The sequence below is a fragment of the Bacillus rossius genome, chromosome 1 (genome assembly GCF_032445375.1).
Source record: "Bacillus rossius redtenbacheri isolate Brsri chromosome 1, Brsri_v3, whole genome shotgun sequence".
Taxonomy (NCBI): Eukaryota; Metazoa; Arthropoda; class Insecta; order Phasmatodea; family Bacillidae; genus Bacillus; species Bacillus rossius.
Window position 1 is genome coordinate 94,500,239 of NC_086330.1, and position 26,839 is coordinate 94,527,077.

General features: G+C 39.2%; 1 protein-coding gene across 4 annotated transcripts in view; it reads right to left on the reverse strand.

Moving 5' to 3' along the window:
* Window positions 1-26,839, reverse strand: part of LOC134540296 (probable ATP-dependent RNA helicase DDX5) — a 113,550-nt gene that overhangs the window by 76,437 nt on the left and 10,274 nt on the right. For all 4 annotated transcript variants that reach the window (XM_063382965.1, XM_063382958.1, XM_063382973.1 and 1 more), the window contains 2 exons: window positions 21,186-21,297; window positions 16,099-16,287 (listed from right to left, as the gene is read on the reverse strand). In XM_063382965.1, the coding sequence (XP_063239035.1) occupies window positions 16,099-16,287; window positions 21,186-21,297 (301 nt within the window). The remainder of the gene's footprint in view (window positions 1-16,098; window positions 16,288-21,185; window positions 21,298-26,839) is intronic.

Sequence of the window (26,839 nt, forward strand, 5' to 3'; positions counted from 1 at the left end):
AACGTCCCCATGGAGTGTTAAAAGTGCAGTAGTCAGTGCTACTCTCCTGCAGTTTAATTTGCCAAAATCCTTGTGCCGCATCTAGGACAATGAAATAACTAGCACCTGCCATTTGAGATGTAATTTGCTCAAACGTGGGTAGTGGAAAGTGTTACCTCATTAATGCATTATTAAGATCTTGTGGATCTAGGCAAAGTCTTATGCTACCATCTCGTTCGTGGACCATTACAAGAGAGTTTACGCATTCTGTGGGCTCGACCACTTTAGCGATTATTTTTTTCTTCACCAACCTTTTCAACTCCTCCTTCAAGGGTTCCCTGAGGGCAGCGGCAACTTTACGAGGAGCATGAATCTTCGGCATTGCACCCTCCTTAAGAACCATCTTATAGCTACCAGGCAACTCCTCAATATATGTGAAGCACTTAGGATACTGGGTGACTAAATCTGCAAGCTTAGGACTTGTGGAACTAGATTGCACACAATCAACCTTGCGTATCAGGTCCAGCAACACGCATGCAAGGGTATATTCTCTCCCAAGTAATTAACAAGCTTAACACTAGAACTCAACAGGTTCTTATGGCTAATATTAAGTTACTCAAACATCTTCCTAGTTATGAGGTTGGCTTGAGTTCCAGTATCTAACTTAATTTTGATGATATGAGAATTTATTACCTCAATTTTTGCAGTCCACTCAGATATAGTGCTTGTGTGAGAGATAGTATGAACACACAAATTCTCCTGCCGACAACTTGTTGAATTTTATGCTGGAGTGTCATGAGGTTCCTTCATTTCGACCTCCGATTCCCGAATTAGCGCAACACGGATTAACGAGGTTCTACTGTATTGTACTTTTAATTTGTTATTATATAAAAAAAAAATGAAGCATGTACTGATTTGGGAAACTTACTTTATATTCATGAACATGGATGCATTGTCGCTACATTGGCATTAAATAAGGCATAAATCACAGATGTATTCTCAGAATATGCTAAAAAATAAAATTAAGCACATTTAGGATCCAGACTAGTAATATGAATCTTGTTTTTTTTTAATAACTTTACCGAGAAATCTGTTACTTAGTAATACAACAATAATGCCGACTTTCATCACAAGTTACGGTCGCACATGTAGTAATAACAATGAAATAATGAATGACAAAAATTAATACATTATACAATTATTATTTTAATCGCGATTCAATTTTAAATATTCTGATAAACGTTCTATTTATGAATTTTTTTAGGACCAAGTTTGGTTTGTCTAGACTACCAACATTAAAATATGTATTATCTGAGAATTCCATGATGTCCAACCAATGAATTTGTTAGCTAATCATTTTGAGAAACACAAAAAATAACAATAATATTAATATAAAGAATTTTAATGGGTGAACTAGAGAAAACACCCCGTCACTTTTAACTTCGGGCATATTAATCACTATGCTTTAGTGAGGCTTAATTTTAAAAGACGCACGACAATATTTCTTATGGCCTAAAACCATTCAAGCCAAGATGGCGCATTTCAGTTTCCATTAAATATTTCAGGAAAGCGTTTATCTTCATTTGGGACTTTAAACAAATGTCAAGTTGGTAACTACAAAATATTGTTCCGTCGGATATTGAATTTCGTTTTCCGATTTCCGTGGATACATGAATCACTGTACTCACAGATAATGCCTGAATGCCTTAAATCCACCAAGTCGGATTCTACAGCAATTGATGAAGTGACCAGATTCTTACGTGATCCTACAGTTAACCCAGAAATAAACATCCTCGAATACTGGAAAACTCAGTCTACGTGTTCGCCCAGGCTACATAAAATGTCCAAAAAATATTTGTGTTCACCACCTGCGACAGTGTTCTCTGAACGTTTGTTTAGAACTGCAGGAAACATATGTGACCAAAAACGGAATCGTCTTGATCCAGACCGTGTCAAAATCCTTGTTTTTTTAAATAAAAATTTAAAGGGTTAGATAATTCTGCATAATGTTTAATTTTTTCTCTTAACTTATAAATTATTTTATAATTAACCCTTGAGATATAGATTTGGATTCGAGGTACTTTTTGGGATTCGAATTCAAGATTTGGATTCGGGAAAAATGGGATTCGACCCATCACTAAAAACAAATATTAAATAAAATAAATATTGACATTTCTATAAAGTGTAAAATTATCCTTTATAATACGTATGTATGTACTAGTATTTTTTTTAACTTTCTGTGTATATAAACATGACTGAGTCAAAGTACTTTGTCCAACATACATTTGCAAAGTATTTTTAACATTTTAACATTTACATACATATTGAATCATTGGTTATATTATATGTAGAGCCAAGATTATATGGTTTTATGCGAAATCGCGAATTTTCACGCGAAATTCATCCCAAACCGCGAAAAATGCGAAATGTTTTCTAACCACAAATAAACACCTCAATATTGATTTAAATCGTTAACTACCGACTATTGGTTGATTGACAAAAATTCCGTATCTGTTTGTAGAAGAAATGGTCGTCATCCAACTGCAGTGTGGTGGTTATTTAATACGTTAATTATTCATCTTAAAAAATTACAATATATCACAAAAATTGACGATTTCACGAACAAAAAAAAGATCGTTATCGGAGTTAGGTTAGGGTTTTTAAAACTCATCTAGCCACTAGTGATGGGTCGTTCGTTAACGATTCGTTCAAAAAGAACGAATCTTTGAGAGAACGAAATCTTGCGATTCGTTCGCGATGTAAAGAACCGGCTCTTTGAGAGCCGGTACCTTGAAAGATTCGGTAGAACGTAAATGCGGAGAGAACGAGAGAACCAACCGGCTCTTTGAGAGCCGGTACCTTGAAAGATTCGGAAGAACGAAAACGCGGAGAGAACGAGAGAACGAGATGAGAGAACCGGCCACGCGCCCGGTCTGATTCGTTCGTGAAATGATTGATGACGTCAGGAGTCTGAAGAATTAGTAATCACAGCGTGAGCATGTTCATAAGAGCAAACGATAACTGATCAAATAAAATAGGGTAACATGAAAAGTATCTATACCTGAAAATGTCAACTGTTAAGTAGTGGTTTAAAATTGCGTTTTCACATTCACATACACAAATTTGGGGAAAAAAAAACATGAATTAAAAATAACAGGGAAAGTAACTACAAATGTTCACACTTACCATTTAGGTGTTAATTAATGTACCTACTTAATTTTTCTCTCTTCATACTGAATCGCAGTAGTAGTATTCAATTTTTGTCTTTTTTTCTCTAAATGTGTTGGTCTACATGTAAACACTTTACTCTCTCTAGAGTGTAAATAGCCTGTATATTAATATTTGTAACTTAAAAAGTAATACAATATAAATAATCTTGTTTCATATACGCAACTGTGATTCACTGGCTACGAAAAGCAATGTTCAAGTACTAGCTATAATAGTGCGATTACAAATTAAAGTTAAGAAAGATCACTTTCGTACCTAACATTCTTAGATTTAATGCTCCCGTATTATATAGAATCACTGCATGAAGCATTTGCAGCGATCAACAGTCAATAATTTTATAACAGTCAGTATACAACTAGACGTTTGAAATTTCATTTACCCATGCAGAGTAGATAAAGATAACCACCCACGCGATCCAGCCTCCTCTCGTTATCGGGTCACGCGATAACGAGGGGAGGCTGGAAGCAAACACGTAGCCAATACTCTAAAGGATGAACGAGTTACGACACCTGATAAAAGAGCCAGATCCTATTCACAGAAAAGAACGAAATGACCGAGATGAACGAATCGTTCTGAACGAATCTTTCTCGGAACTGATCCGAAAGTACCGGTTCGGTCAAAAGAACCGTTCTGCCCATCACTACTAGCCACTAGAGATCACGCAATATTAACTACTGACGATCGTAAACTAAAATTAACAAGTTAACAAACACAACAACGTGAAAAATCTCAGCGCCTTGTTTGCTGTATCCTTTGAAAAATACACGTGAACAAAAACTGCATTCATTAAATAAATACGTATGAAAATAAAATGAAAGCGAATATTGATATTTAATGATCACTTGATATTTAATGAAATTTCACTGTAACGCAATTTTGTGTGCTTGTTGAATAAGCAGTTTACCGTCAAGCCTTCATTTTCATTTCACACTTCACAGGCGAGAGAGCCAAAATCGTAACATAATCGAAGTTTTCAGATCGCTAATGAAAAAGCACCATATTGTAAGGATTTATTTATTTTACGATCATTAAATATTTTAAATAACGCTTACCTACCCAAACCTTCCGGAAAATAAATAAAAACATTTATTTCACTGTCCTGACATAACCTAACCTTTTACTTCGGGTATAAGGCTCTCTCGCCTGTAAAAAGTAGGCTTCCCGCGGTTTATTTTTTCGCTACAACTTCAGTAAATACTAGTTTTTGGTACCTCCGGGCTTTGTTTACAAATGACGTGCATAAATGAAAGCTAAATTTCTTAATCATGCCGAAAAATAAAGCTACTGCGGCATCACGTGCTGACGAGTTTAAGAATGAGGGATTATATGTCAGTGACGGAAAAATACTTTTCTGTAAATATTGTAATTGCCGTTTGGAGCATGAACGTAAGGACACGGTAAACAAGCACATAATTAGCGACAAACATGTAAAAGCTAAACGATCCCCATGCACTTTGAAACGACAGCTTTCTATCCCAGAAGCAGGAGTGGCGCAAATATGCGCAAAAAAACAAAAGGAAGATTTTGTTCTCGAAACTGTTGAAGCCTTTGTAGCTGCAGGTATTCCTCTTGAGAAACTTGACAACAGCAAGTTGACTGCATGGATGCAGAAGCATGTAAGTGGTGCTGGTGATCTTCCAACAGCGGATTGGATGAGGAAAAAGTACATTCCCCTACTTAGAGAGAAAAAAGAAGTGGAAATCAAGCAGCAGCTCTTGGGTAAGATGTGGTCATACTCGCAGATGAAACCACTGACAAGAGTAATTGTGTTTTCAACATCTTGTTTAAAATTCTGAAACCAGGTGCTGAACAAGATGTTATCTTAGGGGCTTCTTGTGTCCTTGATGCAGCAAATGCTGTTTGTTGTTCTCGGGCAGTGATTGATGTATGCTCCAAATATGAAGTCAAGGAAGAAAACATAATTGCGTATGTTACAGATAGTGCCAGGTACATGACAAAATCTGCTGGCACCCTTGAAGGTGTATTTGGTGACCACATGTACCACATACAATGTTGGGCCCATAAAGTAAACATTGTTGGGCAGATCTGGCAAAACAACTTGGAAGAACTGAACCTCTTCGTTTGTAAGGTAAAGATGGCCTTTCTTAACACCAGAAAGAGGAGGCATGCATACCTTCAATTTCTTCTCCAGAAACATGGAGAAAACAAGGCTCTCATCAAGTTATTCCCCATGCCAGTTGTTACACGTTGGAACACATGGTTTGAATCTGTATCATACATACCTCGCACTCCATCTGCACGACATTGTGGAATTCTTTGAGCAGCTTAGCGAAGATAACTCTGGTGTTAAATATATCAAGGGACTCCAGAAGGAAGAGTTACAATGTCTTGAGGCCACTCTTACATTTGTGGCTCAAAACTGTAACACCTTTGTAGAGCTAATTAATTTTCTTGAAGGAACAAAGTATCCTACTGCTCATCAGTTGTGCACAAAATTGAGTAAACTGCAAACTACTCTTGATGTCTTGGCTAAGGGAATATTTCCTGAAAATGTTGAAGACATTTTGGCTGAAATGAAAACTGTCAACTCTGCAGCCCTTAAAGAGCAGTTCAAGAACACAGCTAAACTCAGTCTTATAAAACTGATTGATCTGGTGAACACTGATCCATCTCGTCAACTATTTCTGGGAATCGGTGCTCTAATGAATCCTCAAAATGTAGGAAACATTCGTGTGGAGGAAAAAGAATTCCAGAAACATATTGGGAACCTACCTTTCCTTTGCAAGGTGCAGAAGACCTCTGTAGCAACAGGCTACATAACACTCCAAAACCTGGTTTCCCAAGAGCAGAAGAAACCGCATGTGAACTATATAGACATGGTGGACATACTATGTAAAATGAAAGCGGATTATCCTGAATTTGCAGCTGCTGCTTTAAAGTTAATATGGATACCTGCAACGAATGTGGACTCAGAAAGATCTTTTTCTAAGTATTCTGTAGTTGTAAGTGACAGAAGAAGATCTCTAAAACCAGAGAATGCTGAACTGCTGACAATGGTGGCTTTTTCCTGAGCTTAATTATATTGCATTTATAGAACAAAAGTTTAACTGTAGTTTATATTTTAATTAATTTAGACTCTCTCCTGAACTCAGGAACAGTACTTACCTGCATAAGAATACTGAATATTTTAGTTGTTAATTTTTATGTACTCTCAACATAGTATTGTTTAATATGCATATTTTAAGTCTCTAACCACGAATTATTGAAGCATTTGATCAAGGCAGCTCTGCTAGGTGTGTACATGTTATTACATGTGTTTTAATTTTTTATGACGATAAAGACGAAATCCACAATTCTTAATGACGAAAAGTCCTTTTTCATAACACCATAAAATCTTGGCTCTAATTATATGTTATATGTAACTAAAAAATTGGACTTGGACATAAATCGCGGTTAATCCGCGAATCGGATGATCGAGTCACGGATAATCGGAGTTCTAATGTATTCTATTTATTAATAGGTACACATATCTATTCATAAATCGAAGTTCTTTTTTGGTCTCAAACAAGGCAAACACTGCCAAACACTCGTATCGTAACAAAAACGCAATAGACATTAACACAGCAAAAACCCGGTCGGCCATATTGTTGTTTTGGTTTTAATTTGCGTATTCGATGCATCGAATGAAAAACATAAGATATATATTCGATGCTGAAGTATTAAAAATTCATCGGTTCGATACGATGCATCATTACTATACATCGAGTGTTTAAAATACATCGATGTATATCGTCCATCCCTAGCACTCACCAGTGATATGTAATAACTAACCTCGGGAATGAGCAAATTTATGTTATGTTGCAAATACACTTACAATGTGAAACTTGGACCTGACATTTAAAGTACAATTCTAGCGTGAAAATAAATGCAAATTGCATTTTCAACTACATTTATTGACGCAAATCACACGTAGATTCCACAACCACCATTAGAATTTTCTGCCGAAACAGCAACATTGACTGTCCAATAATTCTATTTGCACAGCAAAATTTTAAACTGTATAATGAAATGGCTCCAATAAAAGTGAAAAAGACTTGATAAATAACATATAAACACCGGCTATAGACTAGATTTTTGACAATGAATTTTATTACAATACTGCTGTTATGTATTGACATAGTGGCAACACCGTGTTTATGTAGCACACTGTGGCAACACTGCAGCCAGTTGGTGTCTTGTGTTATGTGCGCAACTGTTACAATGTAATGGCCGCCTACTAGGGTTCACCTAAGAACAAAGTGTATCACGATTAGCTGGAACAATGTTATGAAGAGGACATTACATTGGCGACGAGGATAATACAAGTTGGTACAAACGGCCGCGGACATGGCGGGTTTTATTGGTTCGGTGGGTGAGTTCGTGCCCGGAAAAGAGTCGTGGAAGACATACCGCGAACGGTTGCAATTTTATTGTGTCGCAAATAAACTTACGGATGACGAGACTAAACGGGCCGTGTTTTTTACTGTGTGCGGGGCAGAACTGTACAATCTGGTTACGTCGCTGTTATCTCCACAATCCACAGATGCTGTGTCGCTCGGCGATGTGTTTACGAAGCTAACCGATCATTTTGAACCGAAGCCAAGCGAAATAGTGGAAACCTTCAAGTTCCTCCACAGAGACCAACATGAGTGAGAGACAATCGCCGTTTATGTGGCAGAGTTGAGGCGGTTGAGCACACACTGCAATTTCCCTAACTTGGAGCGCATGTTGCGGGATCGGCTCGTGTGTGGAGTGAGGGACAGAGTCGTTCAACAGGTTCTCCTCGCGAAAGACAAGCTCACATTTAAAGATGCAGTGGAAATCGCAGTTGCGGCAGAGGCGACTGGGAAGAACATGGGGGAATTAAGAAGTGCTACGACCGAAACTCGGAGTGAAGAGGTGAATAGAATTCACACAGGACGAAGCCGCGACAGTAAAGAATTACCTACGGGAGCCATGAGGAGGCGAACAGAAGAATTAGCCACCAAACGGGACACGGAGGCCAGTACTACCCAGCAGTGTTGGCGATGCAATGGAAACCATCTGGCCGACAAGTGCCATCATGTCAAGACAGTTTGCCGGTTTTGCAAGAACCGGGGGCATATTGAGCGTGCGTGCATCACGAAAAAGAAAAACCAACCTGCTACGGACGCAACAGGTAAAGACTGGACACACAGAAAATTCCGTGAAGTGCAGTATTTGCAAATGGACACACCAGCAGAGGACATTGCATATACCTTGTACAGTATGCAAGACACCAATCGACGAAAGCCTTTGTGCATGGAAGTGTCCCTAAATGGGAGTCCTCTAACCATGGAAGTCGATACTGGGGCAGGCCATTCCATCATTAGTTGGCGAACATACCAATTACTGTGGCCCCAGGAGCCCCCCTTAAAAAAGGCAAGGATTGTGTTGCGTACATGGTCTCAGGAGCATTTGGAAGTATTAGGTATAATGGAAGTAGAAGTGAAAACAAAAACCGGGAAGATGGCAACACTGGAGCTTTTGGTGGTGCAAGGGAATGGGCCCAGCTTGATGGGTAGTGATTGGTTAGAGCCACTGGGGATGGAACTGGTTGGGTTGCACCAACTTGCAGATGCTCATTGGAATAGAGTGATGAACCAGCACCCTTTTATTTTTCAGACAGAGGAGTTAGGTAAATATATTGGACCAGAGGTGTCAATTAGGGTTCTGCGAATATTCGAAATTTCCGAATTCGAGTTCGAATTTTTTGATATTCGATTCGTCAATTCGAATCGAATTCATTTTACAATAATTCGACTTGCAAAATCTGGCCCGGATACACTAATATAAGACATCCCCCCCTCCCCCAATGTTTTAAAGTAATGTAAATGGACGATTATATCTTTCACTTACAAAAATTATACAGCGAAACCCCTTATTTACGTTACCGTTATTTACGTTTTCCTCTTATTTGAACCATTTTATTTCTGTACCGTTTTAACCTCATTTGATGTAAGGCAATAAATTCCCGTTGTTTACTACGCGCCTATTGCTTTACGCAGTTTACGCCGTTTGTTCTGATAAAACTGCATACCAACTTAATTAATCCTATTACAAAGTAATTTGATGTGTAAATCGTGTTTTAAAAACGTTTTTAAAAGTTATAAACTTCATCTTTAACGTCTCGGTAATCGCTTTATACCGCTTATAAAACGTAAGCAGCGCCAGTTTGGTCGTGTTGATTCCTATATTCCCGTATAGAGTGCGCACACGTAGTTGAAGATCGATATCGATAGCTCGCAGACTGCATGCACGCGCCTATTGCTTTACGCAGTTTACGCCGTTCGTTCTGATAAAACTGCATACTAACTTAATTAATCCTATTACAAAGTAATCTGATGTGTAAATCGTGTTTTAAAGACGTTTTTAAAAGTTATAAACTTCATCTTTAACGTTTCGGGAGTCGCTTTATACCGCTTATAAAACGTAAGCAGCGCCAGTTTGGTTGTGTTGATTCCTGTATTCCCGTATAGAGTGCGCGCACGTAGTCGAAGATCGATATCGATAGCTCGCAGACTGCATGCACGCGCGCGCTGTCAGGAACGATCGTTATGCGTATAGTTACAAATCACGTTCTTGATACGGGTTTCTTTTTTTTTACGTTGAATAAAATGGTTTTATTGAATCACTCATTAATTTAAATTATTTGGCGTGCTCTCGCAAAGTCTACTTTTTATTTTTTAAATAAACGTACTTTCCATGAATAGGTTTTGTTTTTATGGATTACTTTCCATGTGTTTTTTTATTTTTTGCATAATAGTAGCACCCACGGTCTCACCCCTAATTTTGAAACTCGATTTTAGAATAAAATGTGCAATGCTTAAATGATAAAAACGGTAATTTTTTTTTATTTTTGTACAACTTCCTTATGCTGTGATATTTTTGTTGATATTTTTATCCTGGAAAGTCAAACATGCTAAATATGGTAAACTGTGATACTTTTTATGGTCTTCCCTTTATTTTCACTTTCCCACTTTTTTAATTCTTTTTTTTCTTTTCAATTTCCTTTTTATATTCTCAAATTCGATTCGAAAAAAATTCGAAACTCGTGAATTTTTTTTGAATTCGATTCGAAAGGAAAAATCACAATTCGCAGATGTCTAGTGTCAATCACCATCCATCCAGGAAGCAATCCAGTTTTTCGGAAGTGTAGACCTGTGGCTTTTGCACTGAGGGAAAGGGTAAGTGCGGAAATAGACCGCCTAGTGCAGCGAGGTGTGTTTGAACCAGTGTCTTTCTCAAAGTGGGCTACACCAGTGGTGCCCATAGTAAAAAGTGATGGTTCGGTCAGGTTGTGTGGTGACTACAAGAGCACGCTAAACAGTGTGTCAGCGACAGAAGTATATCCATTGCCCACACTCACGGAGGCTTTTGCGATGCTTCAAGGGGGTCAAGTTTATACAAAACTTGATTTGGAGGAAGCCTACCTGCAGGTCACTGTGGACGACGCCACAGCAGAGCTGCTTACAGTCAACACAATGAAGGGACTCTTTAAGGTAAGGAGACTGCCTTATGGAGTTAGCAGCGGGCCAGCGATTTTCCAACGCCTGATGGCCACACTGCTTGTAGGGGTGCCCGGCACTGTAGTTTTGTTGGATAACATTTTAATTACTGGGGGTGATGCACATGAGCATTGGAACCGTGTCCATGAGGTCCTGGAGCGATTGGAAAAGACGGGCCTCAAACTAAAAAAGTCTAAGTGTGTTTTTGCAATAGAGTCTGTACAATTCCTGGGGCATAAAGTTGATGGAAGAGGCATTCACCCATTGGAGAGCAAAGTGGAAGCTATTCATGGTGCACCAGAGCCAAAAAATAAGAAAGAGCTACAGGCATTTCTTGGGCTTTTAAATTTTTATGAAAGATACTTTGAGAACAGATCTGAAGTACTGGAGCCATTGCATAGACTACTTGATGCAGGGACTCCGTGGCAGTGGACAAAAGTACACAGCCAGGCCTTTGACAGCGCAAAGCGACTGCTGCAGTCAGATCAAGTTCTTATCCACTATGACCTGGGCAAGCCGTTGATCCTGACTTGTGATGCTTCGGAGTATGGGGTGGGAGCAGTACTAGCTCATGAGCTAGGGAATGGGTTAGAGGCTCCTGTGGCATTTGGTTCCAGAACATTGCAACAGTGTGAGCGCAACTACGCACAGTTGGATAAAGAGGCTCTCGCAATAATATTTGGCGTAACTAAGTTCAGGCAGTATCTGGTGGGCCGAAGCTTTAAAATTGTAACAGACCACAAGACGCTCCTAAGACTATTGCATCCTAAACAACCTATTCCAGATATGCTTTCTCCTCGGTTATTACGTTGGAGCCTGATGCTGGCCATGCATGATTACGAACTAGAATATAGGCCCGGGCCACAAATTAGTCATGCTGATGCTCTTAGCAGGTTGCCTCTGCTTGGGCAGGAATTTACAGTCCCAGCACCATGTGATGTACTCATGCTGGAAGATTTACCAGAGCCACTTATTAACCCCTTAAAAGTGGCTGCAGAAACTAAACAAGATTCCTTGTTAGCTCAGGTCATGGCATATGTACAGGAAGGATGGCCGACAGGCATTAAAGATGGGAACTTGCAACCTTATTATGTGAGGCGAGATGAGTTGTCGGTGCACAAGAGTTGTTTGTTGTGGGGAACTAGGGTTATAATTCCAACCACCCTACGATTAGTGATGATGAAGATGCTCCACTCAAACCATGATGGCATGGTCCGTATGAAAGCAGTTGCCAGAAGCTATTTTTGGTGGCCCAAGCTGGATGCAGGAATTGAGGAAGTGGTAAGGGAATGTGTTAGGTGCCAAAGTTGTCACAACAATCCACCCAAGTTAAAGATGGTATCATGGCCAGCACCAGAGAAGCCATGGTCACGACTGCATATGGACTTTGCTGGACCGTTCAAAGGGATGATCTTTTTGATTGTTATTGATGCATACTCAAAGTGGCCAGAAGTTAAGCGGGTCAAGAGTATGTCAGCTGCATCAGTTGTGCATGAATTACGGGACATATTCAGTTGCCATGGGCTGCCTGATGTGGTAGTAGCAGACAATGGCACAGCTTTCAGATCACAGGAAGTGGCATTATTCATGAAGAAAAATGGAATCCGGATGATGTTTTCACCTCCATATCATCATTCAAGCAATGGCCAGGCTGAACGCAGTGTACAAACGGTGAAGCAGAAACTGAGGAAGTTAGTACAGGGTGATTGGAGAGTACGCTTGGCACGTATGTTGTTTTCATTACGCACAACCCCTTGTTTGGACAACTTAAAGACTCCAGCAGAGATGCTGATGAACCGGTGCCTGAAGACCATCTTGACAAAAATGCATCCGAGTGCACAAGAAGAAACTCAGGGAATCTCACGGGCCCACGAGACCAACACCTACCAGGCCCAGCAGTTTGTCTCTGGAGAGGCAATCTGGCTACGTAATTATTTGCAGGAGCCAAAGTGGGTTGCAGAATGCGTGATTGCAAGTGAAGGGCAGCTGATGTACAGAGTGCGGGACAAGCACGGCCATGAACATCGACGTCATGTTGACCAACTACGGCACCGTCTGGGCCAGAAAACAGGGGGACATTCAAATTTATGTCCGAGCGAAAGGACACGGCATGCCTCACGGCAACCACTAGGGTCACAGGAAACTGGTTCATTCATGATGGGTGGTGTCCATGCCAGAGCACAGTTGCCTTCTGGGTTCCCACCACAGAGGGATGCAGAGGTGGTTGGAAATGAGTCTACAACTGTATCAAACCAGCAAGCAGTGGGAGGAAGTGCTCCATGTTCAAGGGACTCTTCTCCATTCCGAGGATTTGATTGCCATGAAGAATCTTCTGCCCCTCCACGATGTTCCTCACGACGTCGACCCCCTGCGAAGCTTCGTGATTTTGTGACATCTTAAGAGGAGAGAGAATCTGTTATGTATTGACATAGTGGCAACACCGTGTTTATGTAGCACACTGTGGCAACACTGCAGCCAGTTGGTGTCTTGTGTTATGTGCGCAACTGTTACAATGTAATGGCCGCCTACTAGGGTTCACCTAAGAACAAAGTGTATCACGATTAGCTGGAACAATGTTATGAAGAGGACATTACAACTGCCCATTTTGTTAAAATTCATTAATGAGTTGATTCTATTAAGTTTTCCTTTGGCTTTGTGAATGTAGTTCGTGACATCCACCACAGATGGCAGCACTGTAGTTACACATTTCCATTCCAATTGACTTCTGTTCCATTCACAATACTGTTACTAAATACTGTATACAGAGAACTCAGATGATACACCCACAAAAAAAAAAGCTATTTTTTTTTTAAATTCTAGTATGAGTGGTATCAATTCATAGACATGTAGTCTCATAACTACAGCGAAACCCCTTATTTACGTTACCGTTATTTACGTTTTCCCGTTATTTGCACTATATTCTTCAGGTCCAGTTTAGTTCCCATTTAGTCCAATACAATACTTTCACGCGAATTACGTCTCAAAAATCGAATCCATCCCGCTATTTACGTCACGTAACAACCATAAACAACCAGAAAATACCGTGGGTACTTTAAGAGTAGATAAGATTAGCTAGTAGGCCTAAAAACATCGTGAAAAACGTAATGTTTAGAGTCGGCAATGAACATTTTAAATCGCAAAATATACATATTTTATAACATGAAAAGTTGCTTTTATTTCTAAACATGTAATAATTTAAGCCTAGGCGTGTAAAAGTCCGAGTAATTATAGCAGGAGACAATCTAAAATGCACGAGGGAAAAACCAACTCACGAATGTAAAAACGTGGCTGATTGTTAAGTTCTGATACTGTATTTATGCCACAACTTAGCCGAAATACTGGTATGAGACAAACTTCACAAAAGAAAATGAGCGGAGTCTTGGTAACTGTTTTATACGTATTTTATAATTTCGGAAGAATTGTACAGTTGACGCATATTTTTTAAACTAACAATTTATTTCTGGGGATCGTAAATAATTAATTATTGACCTCAAGATGAACGTAACCTTGAACATGTCATGGCAGCGAGAAAACTGGTGCGTATACCAAAAAACTGGTATTAGAACTGGACAAAACTGGTACACGGGAGGTGGAGCTTATATTTTTTTCATTTTTTTCCGCTAAGCTCGCATCTATTGGCTGACTGCTGATGGAAGGTCATGAGTCTGGACGGAATGTTGAGTGAGTTATAGTGCGCATGCGCAACTCAGACAACAGAGAGAGCCAGCCGGCAGCTACGCCGCGCCGTAACAACAGCTGATCGAGTACAATGACCTTTCTCTGTGCACTGCGCGCTATTGACTGTAAATTTCCATCAATTTGCGGCCCTTTTTTAATTTTTTTTTTACTGTGGTGCAATGCGTATGTGTAATGTAGTCCGTATTTGTTCTGAACGCTGCAGAATGCGACTGTATTTTAATTAACTTTAGCGTATTTCTTACTTATCCCTTTATTTACACTTTCCCGCTTTTTACACTTTGTCCCCATGAAAAGTGCAAATAAGGTGTTTTGCTGTAATTTAAACCTTCTGTACACTTAAAATGGAGAAACTTTTATATTTCCTATATACAGTAAGTCCTCGGTTTACGTCGGGGTTACGTTCTTGAAAACCGCGACGTAAATAGAAACGACGCAAAATGAGCCATGTTTCATGCCACCGGCCGACCACGGCCCAAGGTTGACCGGAAGCGCTGGCATACAGACGTGACAACGAGCAATTTTATCAGCAAATGACAACCGACAGCATGGGAAACAAGTCCAACTAGTACTTCTCAGCTTTATAGAATGGTTATTTAACCAGCTGCTTTATTACCTTTATTGATTGAAATATAAAAACAGATATATAGTACATACTGTACGTAATATAAACGCAGAATGCATTCAAAGTGTAAGGATACAAAGTGGTTTAGCGCTACACAGATTTTACTTTGAGTCATTCGCGGGAGAAAACAACTGTTTTGTTTGGAGGCTGGTAAGAACAAAGTCAAAAGAAATGCATACATACAATAAAAGTACTATAAGTATGACAAACATTGAGAGCCCTTGATTTAAAATAATCACATGAAGTAATAAACACCTAAAAGAGGTTATACAATAGCGCGGCGCAATTCTTACAATTTACGTACGGGAATAATTCTAATAAAAATCAATGTAAAATATTTTTCATGAGAAACACTACTTTAAATTAACGTCGCAAACAATATAAATTATATCATTTTACGTAACATTTTAAACGTTTAAAACTCCGCCCAACTCAATATCATAGCGACTGAAGTGCCAAGGAGTTGGACGAAAAGGGGTAGGAGAAAATGCTGTGTCGTTGCGGGAAGTAGATAACACTTCTACGTGCGAGATACGTGGGTGGCCGAGCGGGCGGGCTGGTAGTATTGCATCACCGCGCGGAGAGCAGGAAGCGTCCCTCATGATGTATGATAAGATAAGGTGGTGAACGTGTAGCTTACGCTACATAGCATAAATTAGCTACCGAAGGAAACAAAGAATTATAAACGAATTATATACGGTGTTTTGGTTAAAATAAAGATTTACGGTCATTGTAAACGACGTTATTGTGAATCGGCGACAACTTTAATTGAAACATGAGTACTCAAACATTAGCGACGTTAATCCGAAACGACGTAAATCGGTACGACGTAAATAGAGGACTTACTGTATTCATTTAGAAAGGAGAGAAAACTGAATTTAACAAAAACTGAAACAGAGAAAACCTTGGACTCTGGATGAGAATTGAAGAAATGAGTATGTAATGCATCACTAATATAGACTCGCACAGCTTAAAACATCAACATGTAAGGTTTGTAATGTTTCATTGAGTCCCTGGCCACTGGCAACAGTGAGATGCTTGTACCTGCGGGCCCTTGGGAGCACCCCCGAAGACGCAGGTGTTCCTGACGGCAGAGGAGGTACCGAAGTCCGTGGCCACCTGCTGGATCTGCTGCGCTAGCTCGCGTGTGGGCGCCAGGATGAGGGCGATGGGGCCGTCGCCCCGGAACAGTGGTTGTTGGTGGTTGATGTGGACGATGGCAGGCAGCACATACTGGACACAGAGTACCACAGTGCCTCCAGTCAAACATTTACCTGCCACTAGACAACCATCTTATCTAGACTGCTCTAGTTCAAGTTGAGTCTTTACCAGGTGCTATGTAAACACAAATCTGTAGTAAAATTTTTATGCCTTTCTTGACCAAAATTTTTAAATTTCTCTTTTTTTATATAAATAATTTACCTATTTCATAATTATCTGAACAAAATATTGACAATCCAGCCACCACCCTACACATAGCTATGCTAGTTCTACCCCCACATTCTTTATTTTAAACAGAACCTCACATACAAAATTTCATAGTGTTGGAATATTCACTAAAACATCTGGAAAAAAGAAAGTGTCTGGGTGACAGCAGACTAAAGTAAAAAATTTCCCCCTTGAATTACTATCACTGGTGAATTTTCATGACTTTTCCATTACTTATTCCTGAGTTACCTTGATTTCATCAGACTTTCTAGAATGTGGATAATATATATTCTATGTATATATGTATATATGTATATATATAAATAAAAAAGCAATAATGTCCACCACATTAAGTTTATTATGATTATTATATATTCATTTCAATTTTATAATAGAGAAAAATTCCTGCAAATTTATTGCCATCGTTCTTTTGCAATTTTTGGTACACATTTTTATTTTCAGCAACTACCTACATATTTACTGAAAATTATTTTTGATCTGTGAAATGCCATTATAAAATATGAACACTTGAGTGACATTATTGCTATTAGATAATCTTTTAAAAAATCTGTTGAGAAATTTTTAGACGAAACATAAAAGTCAAGCATGCTATTGGGATACATTTACCAGAATATCCTGAAATACAGTAATGATAAGAAAATAAACTAACCATCATGGCATGGGAGAATGAGCCTTAATTTCTAAATGATGCCAGGAGGTTGGAATTGGACCATCAACACTTATCACACGATGCCTCAGCACTTGCGGCCACTCAAATTATTCCTTATTAATTAGTCAAAAAATAAAGAAAAAGAAATAAAATAATTTTTAAAATATTTTCAGCACATTCTAAATAAAGATTACAGAAAGAAGAATGGCGACTGAATAAATATAATGTGGGAATGCTTTCAAGGTTGGGCAAAAACAGTTTTTTTAAAAAAAAAATTAACAAACATGTTTTTATTGTTTTGAACTGTTTTTTTTTTTGTTTTAAACAGTTTGTCATGTTTTAAAAAGTTTTTTAAGTTTAGCTTTTTTTTTTTTTTTTTAATTTTAAACAAAACCACCACAATATGTTTTGCACATATGGTTTCAGCAGAAGTCCCATCAGGTGTAAGGTATATTGCTACACATTTTTGAATATGGAATTCCCTGACTTTGCCCGGTTTTCCCTGACTGTAGCAACCCTGATTGAGAGGGGAATGTGGTAACTGTAATACAGGGATTGTTTTGTCCATATTGTTAACAGTTGAGCAGCCTGGTTTGTGTGTATTTGTATTTGTTTATGTGCCAGTTAGTGCATGACTTGACTAGTAGTGAGTGATACATTTTATTACTTCATAGTGTCAAAAAGTGTGAAAATAAAAGAAAGTAGTGTATTGACATAGTGTAATAATGAGTTCAACTGATAGAAGAAAGAATCCAATATGGCAACATTTTATTGAAACAAGAAATACTGGTAAAACTATGAGGGCAAAATGTAAGTTGTGCAAAGAAGACATGGTTGGACTGGTTGCAAGAATGAAACATCATATTGAAACAAAATGTAGACCTACCCACAGAAACAGTGCTCTGGAAAATAACACAAACTTAATGAGACAAGAAGAAGAAGAAGAAATGGACCTTTGTATTGTCTACCAGTACCAGTCCTAGTACTTATGAGCAGTCCCCCGCAAGCTCTCTTTCATGTTTCCATTAACCTGGACCATCTCAGGCTCAGCTCGGTAAGAAAGTTTTTTTTACTGATAGTTTACGTAAGAATTGTATAGGTTATGTGTAGGTAGTATGAAAATTAAGTGTTCATTATCTCATAAACAGTTGTACTTTTTTTTTTTTGCTGTTTATGGTCATACTATCACTTAACAATTTTAAGTTTTCATAGCAATGAAAGTTAACGAAGCCAGCCACTATCCTGATTTAATAATAATATTAATTAAAAACAATCCAAATTGGGGTCATGTTGAGTTGCAGTGAAAGTTTGAGAGAAAATTAATTTTTAAAAACATTTTAATGTACCATACTACCATAGCCAAGTTATTAAAAAAACATTGTTTTCAAAAGTACACATTACATTCAGTCTTGTGAGAGTTTTGTCAGAGCACAAAATTTTCATATAGTAAATGAACAGGATATCATGTACGCTAATAAGTATTTTTAACTTTTGTTTAATGTAGTTTACGTTAGAAATTAAATGTTGCCTAGGAAATTTTGAGTAGGTGTAGCATAAAATTTACACAATGACACTTTTTATTAATAAAAAAATTTAATCCCAACTGGGCAAGCACATATTGACAGCTGCTTGTTTTGTTCAAGGACATGTTACAATCGAAATAACAGTAACCATACCAGTGACAGTAAAGCGATAAATCCTTATTATACAAATAGAAATTGCTACAATCCCAAATAACAGCAACCTTTAAAAATAAAAATGTATGTCACATGCTAGCCAACTTAAACAAACAAAAGTTGGTCCATGAGAAAGCTGATAGGATATGGAACAAAAACTATGCTATGTTGATTTGTAGCAAGTTATTTTTTATGGGATTATGCCTATGCACATTGGTATCAACATTGTCCCTAACCCCACACAGTATTCTGAAAATTCATTTGTGTGTGTAATTCTGTGCCTCTCGAGTAACAAAGTTGAATATTTGCCCCCACTGTAAACCACTCCCTCTCCCACTCTCTACCCTTGTTGATATTATAGGGTACGAAAAGCGAAAACTACAACAATGGGGTACTTTTTGTTTGTTACAGATAGAGAGAGAACATCAACACTTGGTTGCAAAAGTTCTATTTTATCAAGTTTAGAAAGTAATCTGTCTTTCTCGACAGTAAGTAGTGAAGAGGATTCAACTGAAGGATATCAGGCTTCTTCCTCTACACATGTACCACATGGATCTACTACCTTGTTAGATAGGTTTACCATACGCACCACAGTAACAGTTAAAAAACAAATAGATTTGCAAATAGCTCGCTTCATATTCGGTACAAACAGCATTCAGGCATGTCGAACATCCTGAGTTTGTAAAAATTGTTCAACTTCTTCGCCCTGGCTACAAACCCCCTAACCGAAGGCAAGTTTCAAACTAACTTCTAGATGAATATTACTCTGAGAAATGGATGGAGGTGAAGAAAAAAACTATCCAGAAAATCTGTGTGCATGGCTCTGGATGGTTGGAGCAATGTGCACAATAATCCAATTGTGTCTGTGTCCGTGAGTGATGTGCTGGACAAATGCACTCATCTAACTGAAACCATTGACACTGAAGATAAGTCATACTTATGAGTACCTGTTACAGATAGCAGAAAAATCAATTAAAAACTGTCAACAGTATGGCTGCTGAGTTTGAAGTTTCGTTACTGATAATGCAGCCAACATGGCGAAAATTATGGAGGAGCTGGCAAGAAAAGACATAGGAGATGTTATAACGTACGGTTGCTCAGCTCATCTACTCAAATTTACTAGCACATGGCTTGCGAGTAGACAGCATTATGGAACATGTTAAGCAAATAGCAAAGTATTTCAGAAACACCCACTTTGCAGCTGCTAAGTACAAACTGGCTGGTGGAACAGCTCTCGCTCTCCCTACGGATGTTCGCTGGAATTCTTCAGCTGATTGTATACAGTCTTATTTGAACAATTGGCACATCATTGCCAAAGTCTGCACTGAAAATCAAAGTGCCATCGAACCAAACATAAGTGCAAAAGTGAGTAATATTGGATTGAAACAAAATGCAAAAGACTACCTTAAAAAACTCAAAACTCTTTCAGACTCTTTAGATAGGTGCAACGTGATGATTGCACCATTGGTGAAGCAGTTGAAGTTTGGCTTGATCTACAGGATTTTTTCAAAATGATGATTGTGACTCCAATGAACTAAAATGCTTTATGAAGCGATTTAACTTAGCTGTGACTGATTCCCATCTCCTAGCTAACCTCATAGACCAACGTTTTGAGGGGAGAGATTGAGTGAGGAGCAACTTCACTCTGCAATGGAGTATGCTTTAACGTACCACCCAGATGCCATGTCGGGTATTATTAAGTACATGGCAAAACGTTCACCTTTCAAGGAGTACTTATTCAGTCCTGTAACACTAAAAGAGATTAAACCTCTAGTATGGTGGATGGCTTTGGAGAAAAGTACTCATCATGCAACTCTGAACCTGGCACATCTGTTACACAGTGCAGTGGCTTCGTCAGCTGGTATTGAATGTCTTTTCTCCACATTCGGGTTTGTGCATAGTACTGTAAGGGCCTAGGAACAGAGAAGGCTGCCAAACTTGCAACTGTTTTCCGTGCACTTAACTAACAAAAGCAAATTTTAATTAGATTAGATGAACTTAGTGGAACTGGCACCCTAAAAGGTATGACTGGTTTGACCCCAAGCAGTGCTGGTATTTTATGTTTACATGAGGAATGTGTTTCTATTCAATACTTCTCATCCTAGTCTGGATATTTATCACAATTGGTGACTTACAATGAGACAGTGATGCTTGCGATGAAAATGTCAATATGGAGTTTTCGTTTTCGTAAGAGTAAACTTTTTTTAAAATACATATAAAAAACATGTTTAGAACAGAATGTTATAAACATTTTTTTTTAAAAGTGCCAACCCTGAATGCTTTTACTACAAAATGACTGAATTCATAAACAGGACAGCTATGAATGCAACTGGTCCAACATGAACAATGATGCTTACAGCGAGAGTCTTGCCAGATCCTGTCCGAGCAATGCCGACCATGTCTTTGCCGCTGAGTGCGATAGGCCAGCCTTGGGCCTGGATGGCAGTGGGCGTCGAGAATCCCTGCTTCCTGCACACAGTAGTTGGAAACTGGTTATTTTTTCAATAACTTACTGGTTGCATACAATAAAATGCAATTTAAATTGTTCTTAGGTATTTAAATACAATAATATTTTCTGAAAAATACCCCAAAGAAAAACAATGTTTATTTCACTGCAATAAAATACACAAACTTTTTACCACCCCATAAATAAGAAAGCATTTATAAACTGTTACAGCACTGCGCTCTGATTACCATTTTTTTTGTTACAGCATTGTTCATTAATCAAAACAAAGCAGATAAAAAATTAATCACGCTAAATACTACCATTTTTGTTACTTTGTGGCAGTGTAGGTAAATCAGATTAAATACATAAATAATACCATTAACATTATACACTGCTGTAACGGTGGATCTTTTAGTTTCACAAGGACATGAGGAATGAACAGAAACAAGGTGTGATTCCATCTGAATATAATTACTCCATATTTATTTAAGGAAACTTATAACAGATATTAAAATGTGCTAAAATACAATTTCAATTACATGATTAAAGAGCGCTCGGATATGTTAACAAAAATATGGGCCGGCCCTAAATTAGATTATAAAAGGTTTCATCAAATATAAATAAACAAACTCAATTAAATTAAAGAAAAAGAAATACAAAGAGGTATAACAATCCCAATACCGTGGGTGGAAGTCCAGAATGAAAGTGTTATATAATTCTGATTTCTTTGAACGTAGTAATTTAAAGGTGGTTCCAAAAGGTTCAAAAATACTGTAGGACCGAAGTTCGGTGGCTCGCTGCCCGGAGTTCAGCAGTCAACATGGTGCCAGGGCGCCTGTTTGTTGAAGAGGAAGAGTGTGAAAATGCTAAGTCTGCATCCGGCTCTTGGACCCTGTCTGTGAACTCCGAATCAAACATGATCAGAACTAGTACACAGACAGTTAGCAAACTGGGCAGAAAATGCCTGCAAAAATATAAGGGGAGGTCGGGGAATAAAGCTGATAGTAAGTCACCAGACAGGGAAGTTGGCTTCTAGCTTCTGAAGTGTAGCAAGTCCGGATCTGAAGATCGCAAAAACGCGGGAGGCGGAGACGTTTCCATCATTTCAAAAAAAATTATTTAAAAAAAAATAAAAACTATGCTGAGTACTGTACAGACGGACTAAACTACTTAAAGAAATCATAGGGATAGCATCCCTTGTCTAATTGACTACATCGTCGGTTTCGGCCGGACAGAAGTCTTGTAGTACGTCTCGTCGATCCGCAGATAATCTAAAACAGTCCGTCTGGAATCGCGACGCGAAGTGTCTGTGGACGGGCCGCGTCTCGTAATTAAAAGGAAATGCTCAAACAAAAGTTGGGGGGGAGACTAGGGCGTCCGGACGGAAAGGTTCCGAAGTTCTCCGAGTGGGAATCACAAAAAACTCTGACTTCGATATCTCGAAGTAGGTAGCACTGGCAGATATTAGCGCTACCTGTTGAGGGCTGTCTGAAACAAAAAGGGATCGACTCGCCTGAGGCGTCTGCTCCAGCCTGGGGCTAATGGCGCAGTCGGTGCTGCTCTCTGACAGCCTACAGTGGAAAGAAAGCAGAAGGTTGGCAATGTCGCCACCAGGTGTCACGGGCGTTAGCTCCACTCGCTGGCGACAAGAGAAGAAGTTACTATTTCTGCCGCTAGATGTTGTGTGTGGTCCATATTTGCACATATATTTTCTGTGGCAAATTGTCCTTGAAGTCGGTCACTGCCTGCCGAGTTCACGTCAGGGCAATGATCCTGGGCTAAATTCTGAGAACCGAAGGGAGGGGACTGGGAGGTGAGGGTGGAGAAAAAACACAACGAGGCTGGGAACGAGCGTCCTAACGTGACTTTCTATGAGTGAACCTAAGACGTATGTGTGACAGTAAGAGTTGTTCCAAGCTCGTCTCTGAGAAGTGGTAACAACTCGTCCAGAGCTGTTGTGGCAAATTTAGTCATGCAGGGAAATAATTTTACAGGCCGGGAACGTGACTGCAAGCGGGAGAAATGTCACCCGGTCTGCTAACGACTTCATTAGACTTGCAAAAGATCAGATTGGTCCCTGAGAAAAGGTGCCTCAGGCTACTGGCGCAAAGTTTAACTAAGTAGAGTACACCAGCCTAACAAAGTGTAAATCACCTAATTGTAACCAAATTATATATAAAATAAAATATCCAAAAATAATTTAAAATTATAATAACAATTTTTAAAAAAGTGCTGAAAATACCTAATTTCCGGCACAAAAACCAATTATTCAATTTAAGAAAAACCAGTTAATATCTTATCGAAAGAAATGATGCAAGCTAGGGCAAATTTAGTTTCCACATTTTTTAAATGATCCTTGAAATTGATTCATAATGTATTTTTGGACAATTGTCTGTGCTGGTTTACACTGCAATTGAAAGAGAAATCACGAAAAATGACAAAAAAGATGACTATACGAAGACACATTGTTGTAGATGTTATCTATGTTAGAGTTGGCAACCCTGTGTAGTGGGTAACAACTGAAGGCGGTATGTCGCTATCACAGTGTGTGTTGTATGTGGTTAGCAAGTGATAAGTAAAGATATGACACATCATGTACTCTTATAGTTCAGTGTGATGCATCGCAGAATGGTTTGGGAGCGACTCTCTTTCAACAAGGCCCGAATGGCTTTCAACCTGTTCATATTGCTTCCAGGTCACTGACTGACTCAGAGAAACTACTCCCAAATTGAAAAAGAACTGTTGGCTGTCTCATTTGCTGCCTCCAAATTTCATTATGGTAGAACTGTGCAAGTTCAGTCTGATCACAAGCCCCTTGTTAACATAATGGCCAAGTCTTCATCAAATTGGCTCAGCACGGCTTCAGAGGTTACGCCTAAAGCTGCTCAAGTATGACCTGGATGTAACCTACCTACCGGGCAAGGTCATGTATTTTGCAGATCACCTGTCACGAGCCTACCTTCTGGACAAAGTACCTGAAGACCTAGCAATGATGGAGGTAGTTCACTCGGTTAGCAAACACCTGCCCATGTCCAAACAGCGTTATAACGGTTCGTTATATACAAAAATAAACAGATGTTCAACGCAGATTGTAATTTTGTTGTTTTTATTTTTTTTTAAATAGAATTCACAGACGAATTCAAACACTTCCAAAAAAGGTTACTCACTCATTCCACATACATCTGCCCGTCGAAAAATGCCAGCAGTTTGCGTGATGAGGATTAAAGAAAAATAGCGTCCTTCAGCAATGTTTTATTACAAGTACACGAAGTTAGTGCGGCCTTAAACATGGCCGCACCCAGCGAAAACGAATTTCGCTACTAGCCGAATGCCGACGAAGGTGGCCGCAATTTCTAATTAAGTACTGTTCGAAAGAAAATAAAACAAATTAGGTTGACTTAATACTCGGCCTGGCTCTGACCACCACCGTGAAATTATCCATTAGCAATTTACTTCATAATTTGGCGAGAAGCCACCGAACGCGACCTACTCGTCCAGCGTTCGACGGACGACTGGTGAAGTCCTGCCACACTCTCCTCCACGCAGGGAGTAGACGTCACATGACCTCACTGACCAATCACACGCACGCTTCATTCACGCTTACAGATACAAGCCAATCACAGAATAAGTTACAATACATAAAAAAACCTTGTACATACAGAACTCTGGGCTTCCCCTGATCTATCTCTTTTCAATTTCACATTGAAATCGAGGACTCCCATTCTCGTTCTCTCTCCCACACCGTGAGACAGCAGTTATCACTTAATTCCCACGCAGTGGGGGAATTACCGTCTATCTCGGTTGGCGGGGAAGCACTGTTTCTTTCTCATTCACACTTACAGGCCTCTTATGCCTCTCTCTCCCTACACATCAGACACAGTCCCTTGTTCTAGAATTATGCAACACGTTAATTAAAATTAAGAACAATAATCATAATACAAATTACTTTACAAAATTAAACTTATTGAGAAAAACCTGAAAAGGTAGGCCTAAACAGGCAAAATTCTAGTACAACGACTTCTTTGTGAATAATTACATAAAAAATAGTAATGACTAAAAATGTCTAATAAAATAATAAATACCTTCTTAAAAACATAGCAAGTGAAAAATATCAACCCTAAAATATATAACAAACGGTAAAATATCATTAGAAAGACTTTTTAAGAAATATTTACATTCATGAAAATAGTTTAAAAGAAAAATTATTTAATTAGGAGGGCAGGGTTCTGCAACATTACAGCGTCTGACCCAGTTCCAGTCGGAAACGAGTAAAGATCCCTCATTGAGTCTAGTATCCAAATTTTGTAAGTCAGGTTGGCCAGCATATAATCTATTGCCTAAAGACTGTAAGCATTATTAAAAAAGGAAGATCTGTGCCTTGAAAGGTACATTGTTATTTCTTGGTGACAAAGTAGTGGCTCCCTTATCCCTGCGGAAATACGTACTCAAATTACTTCATGAAGGCCATTGTGGGGAAACCAAAACTAAATCCAAAGGCCGCCAGTTATTTTATTGGCCTTCAATGTCATCAGATATAGTACTTTCATCCAACAATGATTGATTTGTGAAATGTTCCGCCCAGGCAATTTCACGCAGCCGTTGCATCCACATCCCACTCCAAATCTCCCATATGAACAAGTTGGTGCAGACATCTTTGAATTTGCATGAAAACCTTACCTTGTTCTCGTGGATAAATACTCTAAGTGGATCGATATTTATGAACTCTTTGCAAAATCTTCTACTGCTGTGATTCAAGCTATGCAAACTTTTTTTGCCACTCATCGTTTCCCAAAACTTGTGGGCAGACAATAATCCCTTTAGCTCTCATGAGTGCCGTCATTTCTTCGCTCAGCATGAAATAGAGTTGTGTACTAGCAGTCCCCATTATGCACGCAGCAATGGGCTGGCAGAGATGGGGGTTAAAGTCAGTAAAATGTTATTGCAGAAAAGCCAAGGAACTGACTATAGAGAGATGCTTCGAGAATACAGGACAACTCCCCTTCCTGGTTTGGACTGGTCCCCAGCTCAGTTGCTTTTCAATAGACGGCTCAGAACCAAATTACCTGTGTCGTGCAATTCCCTGAAACCTAAGGTCATCCAGCCTCGTCATGTGGTTCGGGCTCTTGTCTCCAAGGAGCAACGGATGAAGGGTTTCCGACGACAGGAGGTGCAGCTCGTCAGGGGGGACAGGGTAGTTGTCAGGACAAGCAGTTCTGCCACCTGGGAGCCTGGTGTGATAGTAGGGCAGCATTCATCCCCCCGCTCGTATTGGATTCGCATGTCACGAGGTAAAACGGTTCGTCGAAACGTCATCCACATTCGGAAGTCTAAAGTGTCTGAGCAGCCAAAAGTGGCCACTCCGGTGCTGATGGAAGTTGATTGTGGAACCCAGTCAGGCGACACAGAGTTGCATCACGGTAGCGAGGAGCTGGGTCCACCTTCATGCTCGTCCTCACTGGAATCAGACTTCCGAGGTTTTGAGCCAGGCACAGGACAGTGTACCGTAACAAGAAGTGGAAGGGTAGTCAAGCCAGTGAAGAGATTGGATCTGTGAATAATGTAACT